The following is a 23,186-nucleotide window of genomic DNA, read 5'->3' on the forward strand; positions in this document are numbered from 1 at the left end:
GCAGAAATTACACGCGTATACGCTGTAAGTCCCTGTAATGTCAGATATGAAATGTGTTCTGAGTTTCTCACACCACAAAAATGTGTTTTTAACCACCCAACCAAATTTGAATGATGGAAAAATAGCCAAATACATAAAATAATTGGGGAAAAGGGGCCAGGATTCTCTGCTCTTAAGCGGTGGGGCGTGTCCACTGTCGGTCCTGAAACCACGCCCACTCGCGAGACAGCTGCCGTCTTTCAATTTTCAAACAAGCTACAACCTGAATGGGTGTTCGTGATTTTGTTAGAGTTGGTGCCATGCCCAGTGGCTCTAGTGCGTCATCGAGCAACCGTTTTAGGCCCGCCTAAAAAATCCTAGAAATTGTAAAAAAAAATCCTAACTCTGCAATTTAGTACTACATAGTCGAGGTCTTCTTGGGTCCAAAGAAATGTACTTAAACCGAAATGACACATCACATTTTACCTAAACCTGACGCGCATAAATAATTTTTTTTAAAGAAAGACCAGACCCAGAACAAACCCAAGAAAATTAGACCTGAGTCTGACCACTAATATTATACCAGACCCGTGTCCAAGGCACACATGAAACTTCTAGACACAAACTTGCTTGGGTCTCGGGTCGAACCTCAGGTTTTTGGATCTAAGTGGACACGTGAAGACCACTACTACATAGTTTACGGTCTTTGTGACGTGTTTCAGCAGTACATGTCTAACATTTATAATGTGTTTAGAAGTTTTCAAGATTGACTTTACAGCAACTTAAAGAGCTGAGATCTTTAATCATTTTATCCCAATGTTGCATCAACAGGTTGGTGGATTTCACTCGCTTGCCCTCGCCGACCCCCGAAAACAAGGATCTGTTTTTCGTAACGAGGAACTCTGTGATTCAGCCATCACCCGCCCGCAGCTCCAGTTACTCCGAGGCCAACGAACCGGACGTTCAGATCCCCAATGGCAGCAAAAGCCTATCGATGGTGGACCTGCAAGACAGTCGTTCTCTGGAGAGCGCTCCTAATACCTCCTTCAGCGATCCCGTCAATGACAGCCAGACATCTGTCGGACTAGGAACAGGAGTGTGGACCACCCGTACGGTCAAAGGCAACACACCCATCGGTCCGACCCTGAGAAGGCCACCTCAGACACCCACGACACCGAATGCTGAAAACGCCCCAGGGAGATCTCAGCTGCTCGCCCCGTTGTCTTTCCAAAACCCGGTGTACCAAATGGCTGCCGGATTGGCCATGTCACCCCGTGCCGATTCAGGCTCCGAGTGCCAAAGTTCCATAAGCTCTCAGGGTAACGCAGAGGAAACAACGACTGCCGGGTCAAAGCATGCGTTTGTGAGTCAGTCCAGCGGGGGCGCCAGTGGTGGAGGGGGAAGCAGCGGGGACGAGTTTGCTCGTCGTTCTGGTGAATTCACCCGCAGACAGCTGTCTCTTACGGAGACCCAACACCAAACCAATGTGCCACGGCAGAACAGCGCGGGGCCACAGCGCCGAATAGACCAGCCACCTCCAGTCACGAGGGGCCGAACTCCACCCAGCATGCTCAACACCGCCCCCTATCCCCGCCCTTCCAGTGGTAGTATGATGTCATCGTCCCCTGATTGGCCAAGCAGTGGCACCAGACTAAGACAGCAGTCGTCATCTTCAAAAGGGGATAGTCCTGAATCAAAGCAGCGTACCTTACACAAACAGGTGAGTAGCAAGATTATGTCCTACTTACACCTCACTAGACAAGAAAGATCATTTTAGTTATCTTCGCTTGCTAATTTGGATACTACTAATTTAGCCTGATTTCCTTAAACATCTCCTTAGGATTAATGAATCTTTTTGCTCATTACTAAAATAAGACAGTGCTCCTGAGTTGAGAAGATCACATCGTCTCATGTCAGAGTGGCAGACAAAGAAGCAGACAAGCAGAATTAATTGTAGGAGCAAACGCACTGCACTGTGATTCAGTGTCTGCTCGGATTGTCAGAAGTGTTCGTTTGATGTCTGGTGAAATGAATCTTCATGAAAAAATGATCAAACCTTTTACTGAGTGAGCGCTCAAGTGTTGTTGTCACCTTAAAAGTTTTAAGGCAACATCTAATACCTCACTCCGTCTCTAACCTGCTCTCCCATTCTCTTTCAGCTATTTTCACAATGCTTACTTCAACAACTTTTACTTTTCTTTGGAAAATATAAGGGCTGTCAAAAGATTTTCGCATACAAAATAAAAGTCTGCTTCTGAATAATGTATGTGTGTGCACTATATATATATATATATATATATATACACACACATGCATGTACAGCGTGTGTGTGCGCATGCGTGTATGCATGTATATATGCATGTATGTTTGCATGTATGTATGCATGTGTGTATGTATGTATATTAGGGCTGTCAAAAGATTCATTGTGATTAATCGCATACAAAATAAAAGTTTGTTTTTGCACTGTGTGTAATTTTTTTCTATATATAAATGCACACACGTGTATGTATGTATGTATTTAAGAAACATTTACATTTGCATATGTGTGTGTATATTTATTTATTTTTTATGCTGTGTGTGCGTGTGCGAGTGCGTGTGTACGAGTGTGTGTACGTGCATGTATGTATGTATTGTTAGATCCATTAGTATGTATGTATATATTTAAAATGTATACATGTATGTGTGTATTTATATATACATAATAATTACACACAATACACACACAAATATATTATGCAAACACAAACTTTTGCTTTATATGCGAGTAATCACGATTCATTTTTTGACAGCCCTAATATATTTATTTATTTATTATTAATTTATTTACATTTATACATATATGTGTATTTTATATATATTTATATATATATATATACACACTTCAAAAAATTATTAATTATTTTAAAGATAAAATGTTCTTAGTATTTTTGTATGGGTTTCAGTAAAAATATCAAAAAATTCTTAAATTAAGATGCTTTTTGTTGATGAGCAAAACGACCCAAGAAAATAAGTCTAGTGTTTAGACCAAAAATATCAAAGTTAAGTGATAGTGGATAAAACAGGCAAAAAAACTGCCAATGGGGTAAGCAAATCTTCCTTAAATTTTTCTTGAATTTAGTGTTTAAGAAAAAAAATTTGCTTCCCCATTGGCAGATTTTTTGCTTGTTTTATGCGCAAAATCACTTGATATGATATTTTAGACTTATTTTCTTGGGTCGTTTTGCTCATCAAGAAAAAGCCTCTTTATTTAAGAATTTTTAGATATTTTTACTAAAAACCATACAAAAATATTAAGAATTTTTTTTTTGAAAATCATTTTTTGCAGTGCACACAAAAATATATTATGCAAACACATACTTTTGCTTTATATGCAAGTAATCACAATTAATTTTTTGACAGCCCTAATGTATTTATTTATTTGTTTTGTTTATTTATTTATTATAGCATTTTTCTTATATTTATACATGTATATGTGTATTTATATATAGATAATAATTACACACACAAATATATTATGCAAACACAAATGATCAATATGCATGAATAAAAACATCAGTATTTAGAAAGGACAATATCAAAAGAGAAGTGTCATTGTGTTTGCAATACCAAAGGTTGTGGGTTTAATTCCCAGAACAAACATACTAATAAAAACATGCATAAATTAAATTAAATGCACTGTAAGGTGCTTCAGATAAGAAAGGTGATATGTGCTATATGCACAAATGTAAATGTGTAGTGGCTCAATTCAGAAGCTGATTTGTTTTGTTTGTTTATGTGTGTGTCTGTTAGGCCCCATCGCCTGTAAATCCAAATGCTTTGGACCGCACCGCTGCATGGCTACTGAACATGAATGTGCAATATTTGGATCAGGAGGGCCTGGACCCAGATTCAAAACACAGGGAGGACTTTCCAAACAAAGATGATCTTACACAAACTGAAAAGGTAAGTAAAGCTCATTCTGTGCCGGGGGTGTGGAAAAACTGCCTTTAAAATGCAGGTTTTAATGATAGTGTGTACAAAAACAATACAGAAGAGACCAAGAAACCCTCGAAGGTGTTTTTGTCCCATCATTCAGATGTGAGAATATTTTAAGCTCAGAGTTCCTTAGTCACTGTTTCTCATCTTGAAGTGTCACGCTTAAACTGGATTTAAAGAAAGGATTGAAAGCACAGACAGGTAGATGTCATTCAGAGAGTATATAAAAAAATCAAAAAACCTTTAGATAAATTTGACTTGTAGTTTCTCTAGGCAAACGGAGCCAGAGATCTCTTGTGGGCTGGTCCAGGCTTGTCTGGTGTGTCTCTTTTGCATTTTAATGAATGATGAGACCCGTCGGATCGCACACCCACGTACTGCATTCGTTCCCTGAGCAGAACTCACATCCACTGCGTTTGAAGCTGTTAATGGAGGTCTTCTTGTGATGATCGAAGAAAACCTCTGTAGGCAACAATGACTTAATGCACTGTGAAGTTTAAGTCTGGATGCAAAGCCAGGGGAGAAACGTCTCGGTCATTTAGTTGATTATTCTTATTTATTAAGCCCTTGACAAGCAGAATCTAAAATCTGTCTACAGAGGCTGTCAGCGAGTTCTCCTAAAACTTTCTTTTTTGAACCTCTTTTAAACATTTTATAAGACACTTTTGTAGTTTCTAAATTGCCTGAAGCATTTAAAGTAATGCAGAAACACTGTGAAGAGTCAGCAGACTGCTTTTATACAAGTCAAGCTGTTTTTGTTGATGGTTCAGTTGTGCTGAAAGTGAGTTTATGAATATGACATTTTTTTAAATGTATGGTTGACAGGACATGAAGCAAGCAATGACATAGTGTGGGAGAGCAGGGCACAACCTAATGCTTTTCTCTATCATTTAAAAAATAATTATGTTTCGCCTGATATTGTATTGTAACAGTTATCACTTTGATTAATAGTATTTGCATTGTTTTCATGTGAGGCTTAATTGTAACCAGGGGCGATTCTAGGATTTTCATTTTAGGGGGGCTCAGCCCCCAGTAAGGGTATGATTAAAAAAATATTATATAACTATTAGGTTGTATACTACTAACCTTATTGCAATCCACTATTCCATTGTATTCCCTGTGTGTCACATATGGGACTAGAAAATTTTCATTTGGGAATGGAGAATTTTTTACAATGAAGACTTCCTGATTCATTATTCACTGTGCAAATACACCTACATATTTCCAGTAAAAACACATCATTTTACTGTTTGCATTTCTATGCTCTAGGGGTGTCCATGGTTAACCGGTTAACCGATTAACCGTTAAAAATTGTTTAACCGAGTGAAACATTTTGCTCGGTTAACTGGCATCAATGGCGTGCATTGAATTTTTGTTGTAATACATTTTTGCACCACCAGAGACCGCCAAAGTGCTCCCAGACATTTGTAATATCCACAAGTAGTAGCAGTTTCTAATATGAAGCGGGCAAAGAAAGCACAGCGTGGGAGCACTTTAAAATAGAGAATGACAGGGCAAAATGCAAGTATTGCAATGCAGTGCTTATATACTTCATGATGTACAACCTAGGGTTGCTGCGGTGACAGAATTTTCCCACTGGTTAATGCATGCAGACGTGCGCATTTTACTTTCACTTTTGAATTACGCAATTGTTTAAATGCAGCGCTTGCGAAAGCTGCATTAAATCGCGTATGACTTTGCGTGCTTATGAATAAACAGCTGGTTTAATTAAGTGCTTGAGTCAATGTGCGCAGTTAATTCTCGCAGAACTCGCCAGTTCCAAGCAGTGCAACCGGCTACTCCTCCATAAAGCGCTGCTTGAATGATGGGTTTATTATTTTTCTTGATAAAAAATACAACAAAACTATCTCGCTTATATTAAACATCATATATGTGCAGTATAACAAAAACGAGTAAGCACGCAGCTTCTGCTATCGTCTGGTCATTCAGCTCGCTTTGCAAACTCTGACAGAAATAAATGAAATCTGACACCTGCTGCTCTGTGACATGACTCGCGTATAGCTCCGCTGTGAATTCATGCAGCAGACACATTCAGTTATAAGTGTTTGCTCTCTCTAACGAAGCTAAATGATTTAATTACAAGAAAATATCAAAACGACGGTGAAAGACGGTGTCGGGGTGGGCAAGTGATCTAACCGGTGAGAGGCTGAAGCACCGGCAATCCCCATTTCACCGACTATCGCGGCAAACCCAGCCAACACCCGGGCATCAGAGAGGCGGCCGCGGAGCCTGCGAGTACCTTCGCCCAGACTACCATCCCCGCGAACGCAAAAGTCAGTGACATACTTAAGCTGCTCTGTCCTTACCACTGCGTTTTATTTCTATAAATTAATTTTGTTTTAAATGTCGTCCAACCAGTTATTAAAGGTGTTAAAAATTAATAACTACCCCTTTCTCGTGTGTCTGTATCTCTGGGTTGCCTTGCGCATAATATGGTTAACCGAGTATTAACCGCTAAGGGTGTCGGTTAACGGTTAATTAAAAACTTGAAAACGTGCAGCCCTACTATGCTCACATAGAAACCTTAGCCAAGGATTTTTTTGACAAAATAAACTTTTAACCAGAAAATAAGATAAATGTGTGTGTTAACATAAATGTAAACATAAACCGGATTTGCTAATATTATAGGTTAATATTATTAGTTGATAGCCACTGTGTTAATCTGGGAATTATACAGATCTAAAATATAGAAAAGGGGAATGACCAACAAGTGATCTACCTTAATACTGAGTTGTCAAGATGCAGTATGATTTGGTTTTCAGGACAGGGTTTAGATTAAGCCAGGACAAGGCCTTAGTTATATTAGGATGTTTATGTAGTTTTTACAAGCATATCTTACAAAAATATTACAGGTTTGCATCTTTAGACAAAACAATGTGACTGATGTATTTTAAGATATGTTAGTGCAAGCTACTTTTAGTTAAGAACTAAAACTCAAACAGGCATTTTAGGCTTGAACTAGACTTAAGCCCTGTTTGGGAAACAGCCCCTATGTCTATACTGTAGGTCAGGGGTCTCCAACCTTTTTATAAGCAAGGGCTACCACAATGGATAAAACTATCTGGATGGGTACTTACTACTTTCTGATATAGTTTAATCAAAACTTTTTTCTTTTACTTGTTGTTTTATTTTATTTTACATGTTGATACGTTTTAGTATTGTTTAAAATGTTAAGATAGGTAAAGCAAGCCAAGCTAATATTAAAAATACCACATTGAACCCTCAAAAACTTACTAGGAATACACAATGCCAAAGACAAATACACAGGTGCCTTACACTTTTTAAAAGGAAGGAGTTCAAATGTTGAAATATTAATATTTTAAATGAAATGAAACAAACATATTTAATAAGCTATACTTTACTTATATTGTTAGATTTTAAAAAAGTTATTTTACTGCAAATATAAGGTGAATTGCCCATTAAAAGCTCGATTTGCACGTTTGATCCAGTTTTTCCACAAAAAAAACTAGTTTTATAAAAGGATACACTTCACAATAACCTGGTATTTCGCTGCATGAAATGATCTGCCTGATGTGTTCAGAACAACAACTGTAAAGCAATGCATCACGCCAGCACCTGACTTAAAAACCTGTAACGTTAATAAGCAATATAGATGCGTGCTTTTACTGGTAACTTGACTGACCTGCTCCCTTCTTGGCGAATATTTCTGTGATTGATTTTGCAGCATCTCGCTGCGTCTGTCTCTCTCTGCGTCTCCTTTGCGCTGCATATTTGTTAGATAAAGCCAAAAAGCAGTGGGTTGCCGCCGTCTGGTCATGTGGTGGCATTTTCTCACCGCGATTGACTGACTCGTAGATTTTAAGAGGTCCGTCATTCATTCATATCATATTATTTCACATGTCAACCTGAGCTGACTGCACGGGAGGTTAGAACAGCCGCCAGGTCAAGATGGCCAGTCCGCCCTGTACTACTGATGTTCGTTCTGCTCGGCCCCCCTGCGGATTGAAAAACGCGCTAAATCCATGCTGACTCAGATCAGGGGAGGAGCCGAAACTTGACGCAGCATGCCGCCTTTTCTAAAGAGTTTTTATAGGGGACTGAAGCGATCACAAATTAATGAATCAAATATTTTTTTAGGGGGGCTGGACAGATTTTTAGGGGGGCTGAAGCCCCCCTAGAATGGGCCTAGTGACGCCCTGATTGTAACACTGTGTTACAACTAACCCTGCTGTGTAAAAATGTTTTCAATCCCAGCTATCAGTTACAAGGAGTTGCTGACATGTTTCAAAATGGTGTTATGTTTTGGGTAACAAGATAGTGATTAAAATAATATAAGGTTGGATTTGGTGACTTACACACCCAACTCAGAAATAAATAAAAACATAAGATGTAGAAATTTACTTTTATATCTCCAAAACACTCTTTGCTCAATATCTTAACCAAAAACACAAACAAATTCACAGGAGATTATCTTATCACAGTAAAAGCACAGATTGCTCGGCCCTTTTTAAATATGTAAAGTAGCCGTGTTACAATTAACCCCGAGTTAGTTTCTGCCCCGCTCACCCCTACCTGTACATGTAACGTTAAAAATGTATGACCGAAGACTAAGAAATATGTTAGAGATATTTAAAGCTTTAATGTAGTTGCTTCCATTAAAGCATCTATTTTGTTTTCAAACCATCCTTTGATATCATAGGTCAGCTGGTGTTGCGCCTTGCAATATACGAGTATATGTTGACAATAAGGCAAAATAATATACAACAACACACACACACATTTGCAGTACTGTGCAAAAGTCTTATGCCATCACCACCAGACTTTGTTTTAGAAGTTTTAATGTCCATCCATATTTATTTTTCAATCTATTTTATTAAGATACAAACAGAAAATACAGGAAATATGTACAAAAAATGAAAAAAAAGATTTTTCAGGACTAAATGTCTTCTTTAGGCATCGTCTGTGTTTAGTTTGACCTCTCTTGTCACTAAACACATCTTGAGCGTTTTTGAGCAGAATGGAGTAAAAAGACTAATTTCTTTAAAATTTGAAATTAGGATTTCATTTTATTTAGGTTTAAGAGATCTTGCAGTTTCCTTGCTCAAGTGGAAGGGGAGTTTACATTTTTATACAGTTTTTAATACTATATACACATTTCCTGTATTTTCTGGATGTTTTCTATTAAAGAAACTGAGAAATAAATATATATGATCACTATAACATTACAAAAACGACAAATCTTATTGTGCCATGGTGGCACAATACTGTATATATATTAATGTATACTGTCTGTACAGGGTTTTAAGTCCACAGCTATATGGCCTACATCACATTTTTATGTAGGTGTGCTGGATTTTACAAGATCAACAAAAGCATAAGAGATCATTATTACATATAGTTTATATATTCATGTATTACGCATAATAAACAGAGTTTTGCTGTCCCAGGCACTCAGAAAAAAATGGTACAAAAGCTGTCATTGGGGCTGTACCCTTTAAAAAAATTCACATTTGTACCTAAAGAGTGCTTATTAATACCTCAAAGGTACACGTCTATACCTAAATTATATGAATTAGGACATTTTTAAAGGAAAACACCAAAGTTTTTCAATTACTATGTTCTTCCCTCAACTTAGACGAATTAATACATACCTATCTTTATTCAATGCATGGACTTAATCTTTGTATGCAGGCAAAAATGAGACAGTCTCTCGTTATTATTAAGCCTACAGTATTGCTGCTGATGACAGAAAACAGCTGTTTTACGTCTTTTTTTTAGTCAAAATTAAAGTAAAACGCACGCTGTTTGTGATATTCCCTTAAGGGTCTTGTCCCAGTGACAGCTTTTGTACCTTTTTTGTGTGTATAATCCTGCTATTAAAGGTGTTTACTCTCTTTTTCTCTCTGTGTCTTCCTCTCTCTCTCAGTATCAGCAGGAGATCGCAGTCCTGCAGGAGAAGCTGCGCTTTTCCGCTAAGAAGCTGGAGGAGTATGAGTGTCGTATTAAGAGCCAGGACGACCAGACGCAGAAGATGCTCCTGGAGTACCAGGCTCGGTTGGAGGACACGGAGGAACGGTTACGCAAACAGCAAGATGACAAGGAGCTTCAGATGAAGAGCATCATCACCAGGTGAACATCTCGCCCTGATCTGATAGAGTTAATGTGACCTTGTGGTTAAAGATCTGGTCAATGAACCAAAATGTTGAAGTCTTAATGATTGAACATCCCATATTAAACTTTTCCACAAAGTGCTGAGCATAATCTGATTATTATCACAGTCCAGTGGCAGGTAAATCAGCATTTGGTAGTCTGCATTATTTTCATTGTAAAGTATATTTGTGTTCGTATGGTGTTTTCTTATCAACCTGTTTACTTGTATCAACCAGCATGTCATTTGGTCACCACAAAATTGTGTAGACACGTCATGATTTTCTGTATGTTTTAAGTTTGGTGGCTTAATGCAAAAAAGAACCCGGTATAAACTAAACTTCCTAGATACTTAATAGTATTTAGATCTAGATATTTAATAGTAGTTTGGGGTAGTTTGAAGATATTAGCCACGGTCAAAGGCAAAGCCTTCTTACTATACAACAAAACGTATTACGCTGCAGTTTTTTAATACATTTCGTGGCCATGTTTCACAATTGCTGTATATATATTATATACAGTGTGTATTGGATGTTTATTATTTACTTCATAAAATGTCTTCCATAAAAACAATTATATATTTATCATAATGATGTGTATTGCATTTTTGTGTTATAGATTGATGTCTGTGGAAGAGGAGCTGAAGAAAGATCACGCAGACATGCAGGCCATTGTGGACTCTAAGCAGAAGATCATTGAAGCCCAGGTGACCAACAAACCTTCGGGTCACAAACCACCAGGCCACTACCATTAGTTAACATGGTCAATGTCACCAACTTAGTTATATATGATTATTGACCTTAAAGGGATAGTTCACCAAAAAAATAAAAATTCTGTCATCATTTTCTCATTCTCATGTTGTTCTAAACTTGTATGAATTTTTTTCTCTAATGACAAAAAGAAGATAAATAATATTAAGCACACAGCTAATTGTAACCATTGACTTTTATAGTAGGAAAAACAAATATGATGAAGTTCAATGGGTACTGTCAACTTACCATCATATATCAAAATATCTTCTTCATCATTTATCACAATACTTCTATAATATTTGTTTTCTCCTACTATGGAGGTCGATGTTTGCAATCAGCTGTGTGCTTACCATCATTTATCAAAATATCTTCTTTTGTGTTCATAAAATAAAATAAAAACTCATACAGGTTTAGAACAACTATCCCTTTAAAGAAAAGTTCAAGGTTTAAAAGAAAGCAAAAACAAGCATAGTTACCAGCAGACCTCACTGTGGTTGTGGCTAGAAGGCATACAGCAACGGCCAAAATCTCTTGAAATTTTGCCGGATGAGCACTGTTTTTATCTTAATCCTACCCCAAACCTACCCCTAGACCCAATTTATCATGTGAGCTAGGCCGTAGCTGTATCCCATCTAACCAAAACCCCTCACTGTAATGTATTGTATATTACATTCACAGGGCCACAGCGTCCTCTTGTGCTCCATTAAAAAAAATCCTCATGAAAGGAGGGATAATGTTATATTATAGTGTGTATATTGTGGCCATTATAAAAAATAAACCCAGTAAACATGGTGATAATTCTCCTGATGGGGTGACTGTGCTCCTGAATACTAATTTGAGATGAAGTTTAAAATCTAAGTAGCTTTGGAATAGTGCCCACTTGATCTGTCCAGTATTACCTAATCCCTGGATGTGCAGATGCTATTGAGGAATTCAGGACCACCGGATGTGCAAAAATAAAAAAATCTGATCATTTTCTCATCCTCATGTTGTTTTAAACCTGAATGAAATTTCTTTTTTCTGATGAACACAAAAGAGATATTTTGAGAAATGATTGTAAACACACAGCTGATGATAAACATTGACTTCCATAGTAGGAAAAACAAATACGATGGAATTCATTAACTGTGTGCTTACCTTGATTTATCAAAGTTTCTTCTTCATCATTTATCACAATACTTATATATAATATTAACATAATATTTGTTTTTCATACTATTGAAGTCAATGGTTACCATCAGATGTGTGCTTACCATCATTTATCAAAATATCTTTTTTGTGTGAAATTTAGGTTTAGAACAACATGAGCATGAAAAAATGATGACAAAATTTTCATTTACGGGTGAACTATTCCTTTAATAGTTTAAAGGCGGGGTGCATGATCTCTGAAAGCCAATGTCGACATTTGAAATCACCTAAACAATCACGCCCCTACCCCAATAGAAACCTTCTTTTGATAGACCCGCCCCACACACACGCAATCCAGGCAACAATGTCGGTAGACACACCCCTTACTGCTGATTGGCTACAATTGTGTTTTCCAAACTCTCTTTTCCAAAGTGTTTTTCATGCACCCCGCCTTTAATAATGCAGCTCCTCTCATAAACAATTTGATGAAAACTACACACTTGAGCACCCATTAACCAATTGCTTTACATCAGATGTCTTTTATAAGCGATTACGGCTGTCACCGAATGAATTTAATTGATGGTTATCTCAGTGTAATGATTAAAGAGAGCGACTGTCACTTTATGTGCACTGTAGAGTATATAAAGTTATTAATTATGCACTGTTAATCATCATCTGACCTCTATGGTCACTCACTCCCCACAGGAGAAAAGAATCGCGTCTCTGGATGCCGCTAACGCTCGGTTAATGAGCGCTCTGTCTCAGCTGAAGGATCGCTACAGCATGCAGACGAGGAACGGCATCTCTCCCACCAACCCAACTAAACTGCAGATCACCGAAAACGGAGAATTCAGAAACAGCAGCAACTGCTAGCGTCAACGCAAACACGTGGGGCCGACAGGCTTAGCGAAGGACAAGGGCTATGGTTAATACTTATAACATGACAATACAAAAAACGGCACTCCTATGGGTTTAAATTTAGAGTCGTGTTAAACATATAAATCTCCTTTAAGAATGAATCAAACAGGATATTTTAAATTGAATCTTTCACTCTATATAAAGACATTTGTGAGTTATTTTAGCCACGTAAAGATATCCCTCATTCATTCATAGCCCTTGTCACAAGAAAGCATCTAATGTTAAGCTGTTAATCGTACAGTATATAGATTTGAACATATGTGCATATATACGCCCCTGGGCTTTACTTTCTTTTATAGTTGGCATGCTGAAAATGTTCATGCGTGTAATTATTTCTTTCAAATTCATACTTCGCATTTCATTTTTTGATACATTTGTACATTTCATGTAAACATTTCTTACTGAACTTATTTCCTCTTGTGACAACAGCGGCATGAAAGCTTTTTTTAAATGAGTTAAAGAGCGAAAATTCATTTGACATTTTGTTGCATACCTCGTATGTGCACAACGTTTCAGAGGTGATGCACCTCAATGTAGTACGTAGTTAGTTTTTTATCGGCTTTTCAGAGAAAAGTCTCGTTTTTTTTCGTACGGTGTATATTTCCTGTGCTGAAGTCTGCTGTACTGTTTCAGAGGAAAATAACGTAAGCTCTGATCGTAAATTCAGGTGCTGCTTTTAGACGGGCGTAGGTGATCACACGCCCTTGCGCAAACCTTACGTGCTAAGATGCGTATAAACATCATCGCGCCGCTTGCTGTACTGTATATGCGTGGTCAGTATTACTCTCCGTATCGAACATTATATGACTACAGTACGATCGGTGTCTGTCATTTTTCCACTCGATGCACTTTCTATAGCATTAGATTGGATCCTTTAACCAAAACCTGCTTCTGTGGATTTGTTATAAAGGCTGTTCAGAGCAACAAGTACAATGTAAGCACTTCTACTAGATGAACAAGGTTGTTTTAAAGTGAGCAGGCAGTGAATTGCATTGGATATAAACTGTTGTGCTTGTGCTCTTCTAATGCAGTTGGCGTCTATAGGGCACTTAAAACCTGTGCGACATGGCAATAGACCCTACGAAGGAGTTGTAGCTTCATTTGAACTTCAGTCAGGTTTGTGGAGAGTTATAAGAGTCATTAACAGTGTTTATTTATTAGGTTTTTTAGGGTAAAATTCATTTTATGAAAATTAACCATGTTAACCACAGTAATCATGGTTTAACTTTTGTTTTTGTAGCAAAACCATTGTTATTTCAAACCAATCTTAAGGTAAGTCGTGTTATAGTCAATAAATATTTGATCCATTAATTCGTGTTCATGGACACGATTTTCTGCTTTTTTCGCGCTATTGAGCATGAAGGTACGGAGCCCCTATGGGGACATGGAGCAAAAATTAAATAAAGTTTGGTTGCGCTTGCGCACGTAAAACTATCGCGTGCGCACGTGAAAGCGAAAGTTTCACGTGCGCACGCAAAACTGAACGCGATAATTTTACGTGCGCATGCGATAATTTTACGTGCGCACGCGATAGTTTTACGTGCGCACGCGAAACTAAACTTTAATCAAAATTTCTGCACATGAAAGTTTCACGTGAGCACATGAAACTAAACTTTAGGTTTTTATTACTCCAATGTCACCTTAGGCGCTCGTTACGATTGTCTCGGCACGAATTTCTATAAACTGTTTTTCGTGTTCGTGGCACGACTTTGTTTTTTGTGTAATTTAATGTATTGTTTTCCTATTTTTTTTACCATTGTCTGTTGGGGTTAGAACGACTTTGTTACATTTCAGACCCAAACCCCAACTCTAACCCCAACCGAAAGTAGTTTTTAAAATCGGAAGAGAAACCAAAGCGACAATGATTTAAAAATATGAAAAAACAATGAGAAAACAATATATAAAATTACACGAAAAAGAAATTCGTTATCAATGGCACGAATAAAGCGGAAAATCTTGTCCATGAATACTGATAAATTAATCAAATATTTCAGGACTACACTGCAAAAATTATTTTCAGTAAAAATATCTAAAAGTTCTTCGGCTGGGATGCTTTTTCTTGATGAGCGGGGCGACCCAGGAGAGTGGGTCTGGTTTTTAAGACCAAAAATATAAAATTTAAGTGATTTTGTGCATTAAACAAGCAAAAAAAATCTACCCCATTGGCAGATTTTTTCACATAAATTTGATATTTTTGGTCTGGGAGCTGGACTTGTTTTTTTGGGTCGTTTTGCTTATCAAGGGAGGGCATCTTGGTTGAGGAATTTTTTGATATTTTTACTAAAAACAAGACAAAAATACTAAGAAAATTGTTTCTTGAAAATCATTTTTTTGCAGTGTATAACACGACTTGCCTTGAGATTGTGTTGGTTATTTTGTGGTTATAATGGTTTAAATATGGTAACCATGTTTTTTTGTTTTAACTGTAGTAAAACCATGGTTAATTTTCGTAAGGGACAATAGCATACAGAGTTACGTCTGTGTATTCAACTAAATTACATATCAAACATCTCCATTTGCCAGAATATTTTAACTAATTTTTTTTATTTTGTACATATTTCGGTTGTTTGAAATTATTGTTTTTTTATTTATGTATTAAATTATGTTCAACTCATTAATTTATTTAACTGTATGTGCTGTCACAACCCCAAGATTACGAATAATTGTTGACTTTTTAAAGCTGGATGTATCCAACATTGACGGGGTCTTATTAAATTTATTATATTAAAATACTTGTCTCGCATCTTAAAATGCCAGGTCGAACAATAAAAGGATTCGGGACACCTCGGGACTTTTTTTTATTAATACTAGTGGTACAGAAGTTACAAATTTCATATTAAGACCAATAAAAATTTAAATCTGAAATAAATCATCACATGAAATTCCTATCACATGAGCTGTTTGAAGGCAATAGCACTGACTGCACATTAAAACACTAACAAAAATACTTTTCGTCATGTTAGAAGTTAAAGGGCTGCTGTTTAGTAACATTTGGTTTGGAAAAAAACCCTGATTGGCATGATTAAAACAAATATTAAAATATCCACCTTGTTTTCTACCTTTCTTCAGCATCTTTTGTACATACGTATGTTTGTTTTAGATTTACATCGACAGGTTCTCCACATGTACATATGTGAACAAAAGAAACACTGATATATGAGGAATCGTTTGTGTTTAAGAAAACGTTCTGTGCATTCATGTACAATTGCCTAGAATTATGAAAGTTTTATTTAGCTATTTCAAGTTTCTGACTTTGTTTGTTAGTTTACTGTACAGTCCGAGAAAAATAATGTTGTTGAATAAAGATATATTGTTTCATTTGTGTAAAGTTAAAGTAAATGCTATGGACAGAATGTATATATCCATGTAGAATGCCATTGTCAAGATGAGAGCACTTAAATGAGTGCCATTGAAAATAAAAGCTAAATATTTGTCCATGAGTGTTATTATTATTACTAATGCTTTTTTAAAGAATCTGTGGCTAAAGACAAGTAGGATGCAAACCTGTAATTATATGATACTGCCCTCTAGTGTTGTTCAGGTATCATTGCACTGCATTATTGGAAATTTATGCTTTCTAACACTTTATAAGAGGATAATATTTATAATCACAGATGTATACATGGAAAAATATGAAGCTGTATGTACTCTCTCTTTCTTGATAGTGTTAATTTCACCAGTAAGTAAAAAACATGAAACAAATTCAAAATTATGATTAAAATTAAACCAAAATAGCTGTCAGAAAAACTATAACAAAGAACATAAAACACTTTACAATTTCCTTAAAAAGGATTGATCAATACAGTTTACTCCAGTGATAAACATACTAAAATACATCAGTAATTCTCTAAATAAGCAAACTTTAGATGTCATGTGCATTGTCACACAAGAGTCACACAACAGCTTGCATGACTGAATGTTTATTTATTTAAAACACGTTTTCTTTCAAAACATACTGACTAATATTGAATATGGAGATTTGGACCGGGGTATTTGTAATAAATCCATTGCATAGTAAGGAATTGCATAGGAATTGAAAGGGAGATTCCACCGAATCAGGGCTTATCCTATGCATGTTTGAGCTGCTTTTACTTAAAAACATCTTGTACTGACTAATTTTTAAAAGTTTTGTTTGTAAAAACTTCTTAAATGTCCTAATATAAATAAGGGCTAGTCCTGGATTAACCTAAACCCTGTCTGCAAAACCACCCCATAATGCATTGGTTCCCAAACTTTATCAGCGTGCGGTCCCCCTTGTGTAAGGTACATTCCTTCGCGGCCCTCCCAACGAAAATTTGTGACAAATTTGTTCTAAAACGTAACATTTTAAACAAAACACATTAAATTATAAGTAGTGCTGTTGGTTAGTAGCCTTATTTATTTATTTGGTTTTATTACGCAGAATTCATGATAAATGATAGTATTTTATAAAATGTCATAAAACTGGGGCCCCTTTGCACCACCTTGCGACCCCCAGTTTGAGAATCACTGCCATAATGTATAAAAATGCAAGAAAACTAACTCTAAATAAATTTCAACGATATAATTTAAAACATTAATAAAAAAACAACATGGAACACTAAAGAAAGCATTTATTATTATCTGCTCCATTTTACCTTTAAATAGAAAGCATAAAAATCTTCAGATTTTTTTGCATTTTGTGTGGCCCCATATCCCATCTTTCCTTTAAATATTTTTTACCATTTAAAAAAATCATAATATGTCCCCAGTTATATCCCCGGGATTTTACAATATCAGAATGTGCTTTCATAATCTATAACAAGGATTAAAGCTGTTTTTAATTTCAGCAGTACAAACATTATTTCACAGTTTCAATTAAATTTCACAGTCAGTTTGGTTTTAATTCATAAATTCATCATTTAAAAAAATCTTTTGACTGAAACCTAAAAAATAGCACTGGGAAAGGATACGTTATCTCCTCTATCGCTCCTCTTTAACATCTGACCTTTTTGTTTCACAAAAGGTTTTTAAATTATGAAAAGGTAGGAAATAAATTGTTATTTTAGGAACCTTTGACTGATGGTTCTTTGAGGAACCAAAATGGTTCTTCTATGGCAATAATGTGATTTTTTTAAGCACCTATATTTTTAAGAATGTAAAAATACTCCTATCCTGAATGTTTGAGCGTGATTTGCAGTTGCAAAAAGCATTTAAGGTATTTACTTTTAATATTAGACCCAATCAATTAGTGTAAACTCATCATGGTCCTGCAGTAATAGCTTTCAGACTGCTGGTTCTCTTTATGATGTTGGGTACAAAGAGCCGTCCAGATGCCCTCTCAATGCTCTCAATAGGGACCAGGAAGCGTTCCAGTGGAATCTTCTCATCTATGGGCATGTTGGGCATCACGTAAGACCGCAGCTCTATGTGCGACCAGTAAATTTGACCCTTTTTTTGTGATGTGGCACTGAATTTGAAACAGCACAATGTACTTTCTGCATATATCATCAAAGTATTTATTATTAATACAGTGTAAATTAGTATGTGAATATTTGGTTAGCATGTTGATTTACGGTATGTGCCCCTAAATTTTCTGGTTGCGCCCCTAACATTTTCATTTGGGGCCACTGTGCTAAGTCGGTAACTCGGGTGTATGATAGGGCCCTTGGACTTTAGACGCGTACATCTTAGCTGTCAGGTCGCACTCACCTGTGGTGACACATTGCTCAGGTAAAATGTGTCATCCATGGCTTTCTGACTCCACTTGTGATTGGCAGCTGCAGCTAAGTGACCCCTGTCAAACCCACTGCCTTTATAATCAGCATTGCTCGACCTGTGGTAAACATGTACCGAATCGTCTTCCTTAAACTCGCAGAACTTCCGGTCCGACGTCCCGGTTAAAGTCTCAGCGTTGAGCTGCTCGATGACCCACGCCGCGGTCCTGTTTCTGGGGTCATACGAGGTCACGTAAGACTGTCTTGTTTTGATGTTGGACAGTGAAGGGAAACCGTACCTCTTGACATCTGTGGATTTATTCACAGCGATCTGTCCCGGTTGATAGGGAGTGATTTCTGTTGCTGCATCCATGCTAGGTATCGGGATGATCGGTAAACGGTCAAGAAGTCCGTTGCTCGTGTCTTGAGGTTTATTATAGCGGCACCAACACCGATGCCAACTGTCAAGGACACCCCGAATAAAAGCCACCTCGAGCGATAAATATGATGCATCGTTCACTTTTAATAAATAGTTATAAAGTGCTTTGGTAATAGAACACAACATATTTATATTAGTACCAACCCCCTTGTTCCCCTCAAAATGTGTGTGCATGTTCGCCTCTGATAAGCCCTGTCTGGGAAACCGCCCCTTTATAGGCTACTGATGTGTATTTAAATTAATTCTTAAAATACATGTGCTATGATATTGGATTATTATTATTACATTTAAACTATTTACAAAAGATAATTTAAAAATAGGGGCAAATATGTACAGGTAATATTTATAATTAAAGATGTATACAATTATATGAAGCTGGATAGTACACTCTCTTTCTTGATGAGATATAATTTCACCACTAAGTAAAAAAACATACCAGTATGACTAAAGCTGTTTTTTATTTCAGCAGTACAAACAACATTTCACAGTTTAAATTAAATTTCACAGTCAGTTCAGTGTAGACTCATGTTAGATCTGATCTTCACACCACAGACAAAATAAAAACCGATCCAGGCTTCCATAAACATTCTCTATCTCTGTTTACACACAGACAGAACAGCTCTATGAAACTGCCATGGAATTAAGACATATGAAATATAGAAATATAATGAATGAATGAATAATATAATAAAATATAGAAATGTAATAATGAATGAATAAATGAAAATATAATGATAAAAATGATAATAATGAAATGGATAATAATAAAAATAATATTGAATAATCAAATAAACAATTATATGGATAACTAATGATTATAAAATTATTATGTAAATAAATGATTAGGAATAAGCTAAAAAACACAATAATAAAAACATTCTGCGTGTGAGGATCCTTCACTCATAAATTCATCATTTGAAAAAATATTTTGACTGAAACATAAAAAATAGCACTGGTAAAGGATACATTATCTCCTTTATCAAATATTATAGCTGTTAGACATTGAAATGGCAGACGGTCTCCAGTAACTGACACAATCAGTCTCAGTAGTTTTATCACATGTCCTGATCTGCATACACTCCCAAAAATAAAGGTCATCCATGATGCCTCTCTAAAAATAAATGGTGCAAAATAGCACTAAATGTGGTTAATTGGCTCGTAATCATAGGGGAACCATTTTAAGTGCCATATACACTGCAAAAAAATATTTTCAACAAAAAAATTCTTAGTATTTTTGTCTTGTTTTCAGCAAAAATATCTAAACAATTTTAAATTAGGATGCTTTATCTTGCAAAACAACCCAGGAAAACAAGTCCAGTTTCCAGACCAAAAACGTCAAATTCAAGTGATTTTGTGTATAAAAAAAGCAAACAAATCTGCCAGTGGGGTATGCAAAAAAATCTTGAACATTTTTCTTAAACACTAAATTCGAGAAAAATTTGCTTACCCCACTGGCAGATTTTTATGCACAAAATCACTTAAATTTGACATCCTTGGTCCAAAAACCAGACCCACCCTCCTGGATCGCTTTGCTCATCAAGAAAAAGCATCTTAATTCAAGATTCTTTCTATATTTTCACTGAAAACAAGACAAAAACACCAAGATTTTTTTCTTGAAAATCATTTTTTACAGTGTAGCAATATGTAGTACCTGTAGCACCATATTGTGCTATATAGAACCATATTTGGTGCTATAGTGGTGCTATATCACCCCCGGATGGTTCTTCATAGGTGCTATATAGCACTAAAAATGGTTCCCCTATGATTACGAGCTTTAGTGCTATTTAGCACTCATTTTATTAGAGTGTAAAAGAACCATTTTTGGCTGAATGGTCCCCAAAGAACTTTTAACATCTGAAGAACCTTTCTGTTTCACAAAAGATCCTTTAGATTATAAAATATATGAGTTATTTTAAGAACCTTTGACTGATGGTTCTTTGAGGAACCAAAATGGTTCATATGGCAATGATGTGAAGTGACCTTTTAAGCACCTTTATTTTTTAAGAGTGTAAAAATACTCATATCCTGAATGTGTGACAGTGACTTACATTTGCAAAAAAACAAGGTATTTTTCTTTTAATATTAGACCCAATGAATTAGTGTAAACTCATCATGACCCTGCAGTAATAGCTTTCAGACTGTTGGTTTTCTTCATGATGTTGGGTACAAAGAGCAGTCCAGATGCCCTCTCAATGCTCTCAATAGGGACCAGGAAGCTTTCCAGTGGAATCTTCTCATCTATGGGCATGTTGGGCATCACGTAAGACCGCAGCTCTACGTCTCCTCTTGCCTTTTCCAGAATCAAAATCTTAAAAAAGTGAGTCGGCACAGCAACGTGATTCTTTCCCAAAACTTGATACTTGACATACATTTTCCCATCAGGCTCTTGTCTGTAGATGGAGGGTAGAAAAAAAGGTTAAGATTTTACTTTTTACTTCACTTTCATCTTTCTGTGTTAGATATGTGCATAATTTGACATGTAGATTAGTTGTTGTTTTTAAGCTGGTCTTGTTTCAAACCACTGGACATCATAGAATTAGATTTACTATCAAAATCACATAAAATAACATTTTGAATGAATAAGTAATTATATGAACTATATTTGGAAGAAGTACACAGTTATATAATTAAAATCATGATTTGACATAGCCTGATGGTTTGTTTTGAATAAAAGTGTGATGGTTTACATTTAGAGATCCAAGCGACTTGCAGTGCATAACCAAGTTAACTCAAATGTCTAAAATGCAAGAAGTTGTTTATAGTTTTTTTGCATGAACTAGATACAGAATGCATATTTTAGTGCATTTTCAGACACTTACTGGGGTAAGTAAAGTGGTCCAGTGCAGACAAATACATTGTGATAATCCTTGATAAGAGAGCGACAATATTCCTCCAGGTTTCTCCATGCATGCTGGTTTAGTTGAGGATTCTGTGGGCAAAGATGTGCACAACAACAACAAAAATATTTTTACCACTAAAAATATGCATACATATGTAATGTACTCGTGGTTGTAAGACTTTAAGATATTGACAAGTTCAAAACAACAAATAAATGTAAATTTTTCTGACTGCTAGGAGTTGCTTGGATTGTGTAAAGCTGCGTGATCAGCCTACTCCAATAGGCGGAGTTTTGCGTTTGTGCTTGGCGGCACCTACCGGCAAATAAGGGTACTGCAATACTTTAAGATTAGCGAGAGAGTGTGGTTTAAATATCGTTTGAATGAATTAAACCATTTTAGTCTTAAATTACTCGGTCTGTCTATTAAAATATTAAGATAATTCAAATAAAATATGAATTCATATATTTCAAACTCAGCCTTCCAAGCAGTTGACCCGGGTTCGATTCCCGGCCAACGCAATAAACTTTTCTACTTTTATTACGCAAAACGCGTGGATTAAATTCCCATGCAATGCACAGCTTAATGTAAATAGACTTCAGATGCGAAAAAATAAAAAATAGTCAGCTGTCAGGTCGCACTCACCTGAGGTGACACATTGCTCAGGTAAAATGTGTCATCCATGGCTTTCTGACTCCACTTGTGATTGGCAGCTGCAGCTAAGTGACCCCTGTCAAACCCGCTGCCTTTATAATCAGCATTGCTCGACCTGTGGTAAACATGTACCGAATCGTCTTCCTTGAACTCGCTTAACTTCCGGTCCGACGTCCCGGTTAAAGTCTCAGCGTTGAGCTTCTCGATGACCCACGCCGCGGTCCTGTTTCTGGGGTCATACGAGATCACGTAAGACTCTCTAGACTTGATGTTGGACAGTGAAGGGAGACCGTACTTCGTGACATCTGTGGATGTATTCACAGCGATCTGTTCCGGTTGATAGGGAGTGATTTTTGTTGCCGCATCCACGCTAGGTATAGGGATGATCGGTAAACGGTCAAGAAGTCCGTTGCTCGTGTCTTGAGCTTTATTATGGCGGTCACCAGCTCGTGCCAAAGCGGCACCGATGCCAACTGTCAAGGACACCCCGACCCCGGATAAAAGCCACCTCGAGCGAAAAACACGATGCATCGTTCACTTTTAATAACTAGTTAGTATATCGTAATAAAGTGCTTGAACACACCATATTTATATTAGTACCACACCCCTTAGTGCCCCTTTGGGGTGGATGTGCCCCTCAAAATGTATGTGCATGCATGGCTCTGATAAGCCATGTCTGGGAAACCGCCCTTTTATAGGC

At 36.6% G+C, this 23,186-nt stretch overlaps 2 protein-coding genes and 1 pseudogene across 9 annotated transcripts in view; 1 reads left to right on the plus strand and 2 right to left on the minus strand.

The window, feature by feature from the left end:
- Positions 1 to 16,316, plus strand: part of dab2ipa (DAB2 interacting protein a) — a 140,130-nt gene extending 123,814 nt beyond the window's left edge. For all 8 annotated transcript variants that reach the window (XM_055167770.2, XM_055167771.2, XM_055167773.2 and 5 more), the window contains 5 exons: positions 811 to 1,699; positions 3,769 to 3,921; positions 9,863 to 10,065; positions 10,702 to 10,789; positions 12,669 to 16,316. In XM_055167770.2, coding sequence (XP_055023745.2) covers positions 811 to 1,699; positions 3,769 to 3,921; positions 9,863 to 10,065; positions 10,702 to 10,789; positions 12,669 to 12,836 — 1,501 coding nt within the window. In that variant the 3' untranslated portion in view covers positions 12,837 to 16,316. The remainder of the gene's footprint in view (positions 1 to 810; positions 1,700 to 3,768; positions 3,922 to 9,862; positions 10,066 to 10,701; positions 10,790 to 12,668) is intronic.
- LOC129414499 (endonuclease G, mitochondrial-like) lies at positions 15,796 to 19,086 on the minus strand (annotated as a pseudogene).
- Positions 19,087 to 19,436: 350 nt separating this feature from the next.
- LOC129413933 (endonuclease G, mitochondrial) lies at positions 19,437 to 23,114 on the minus strand. Its single transcript, XM_055167768.2, has 3 exons — positions 22,478 to 23,114; positions 21,815 to 21,924; positions 19,437 to 21,385 (listed from the first exon to the last, which is right to left on the minus strand). Exons 1-3 carry the CDS (start codon positions 23,015 to 23,017, stop codon positions 21,106 to 21,108), a joined length of 930 nt encoding a protein of 309 aa, XP_055023743.2. The 5' UTR covers positions 23,018 to 23,114; the 3' UTR covers positions 19,437 to 21,105.
- Positions 23,115 to 23,186: the final 72 nt, after the last annotated feature.

Source organism: Misgurnus anguillicaudatus, chromosome 5, assembly GCF_027580225.2.
Source record: "Misgurnus anguillicaudatus chromosome 5, ASM2758022v2, whole genome shotgun sequence".
NCBI classification, from domain to species: Eukaryota; Metazoa; Chordata; class Actinopteri; order Cypriniformes; family Cobitidae; genus Misgurnus; species Misgurnus anguillicaudatus.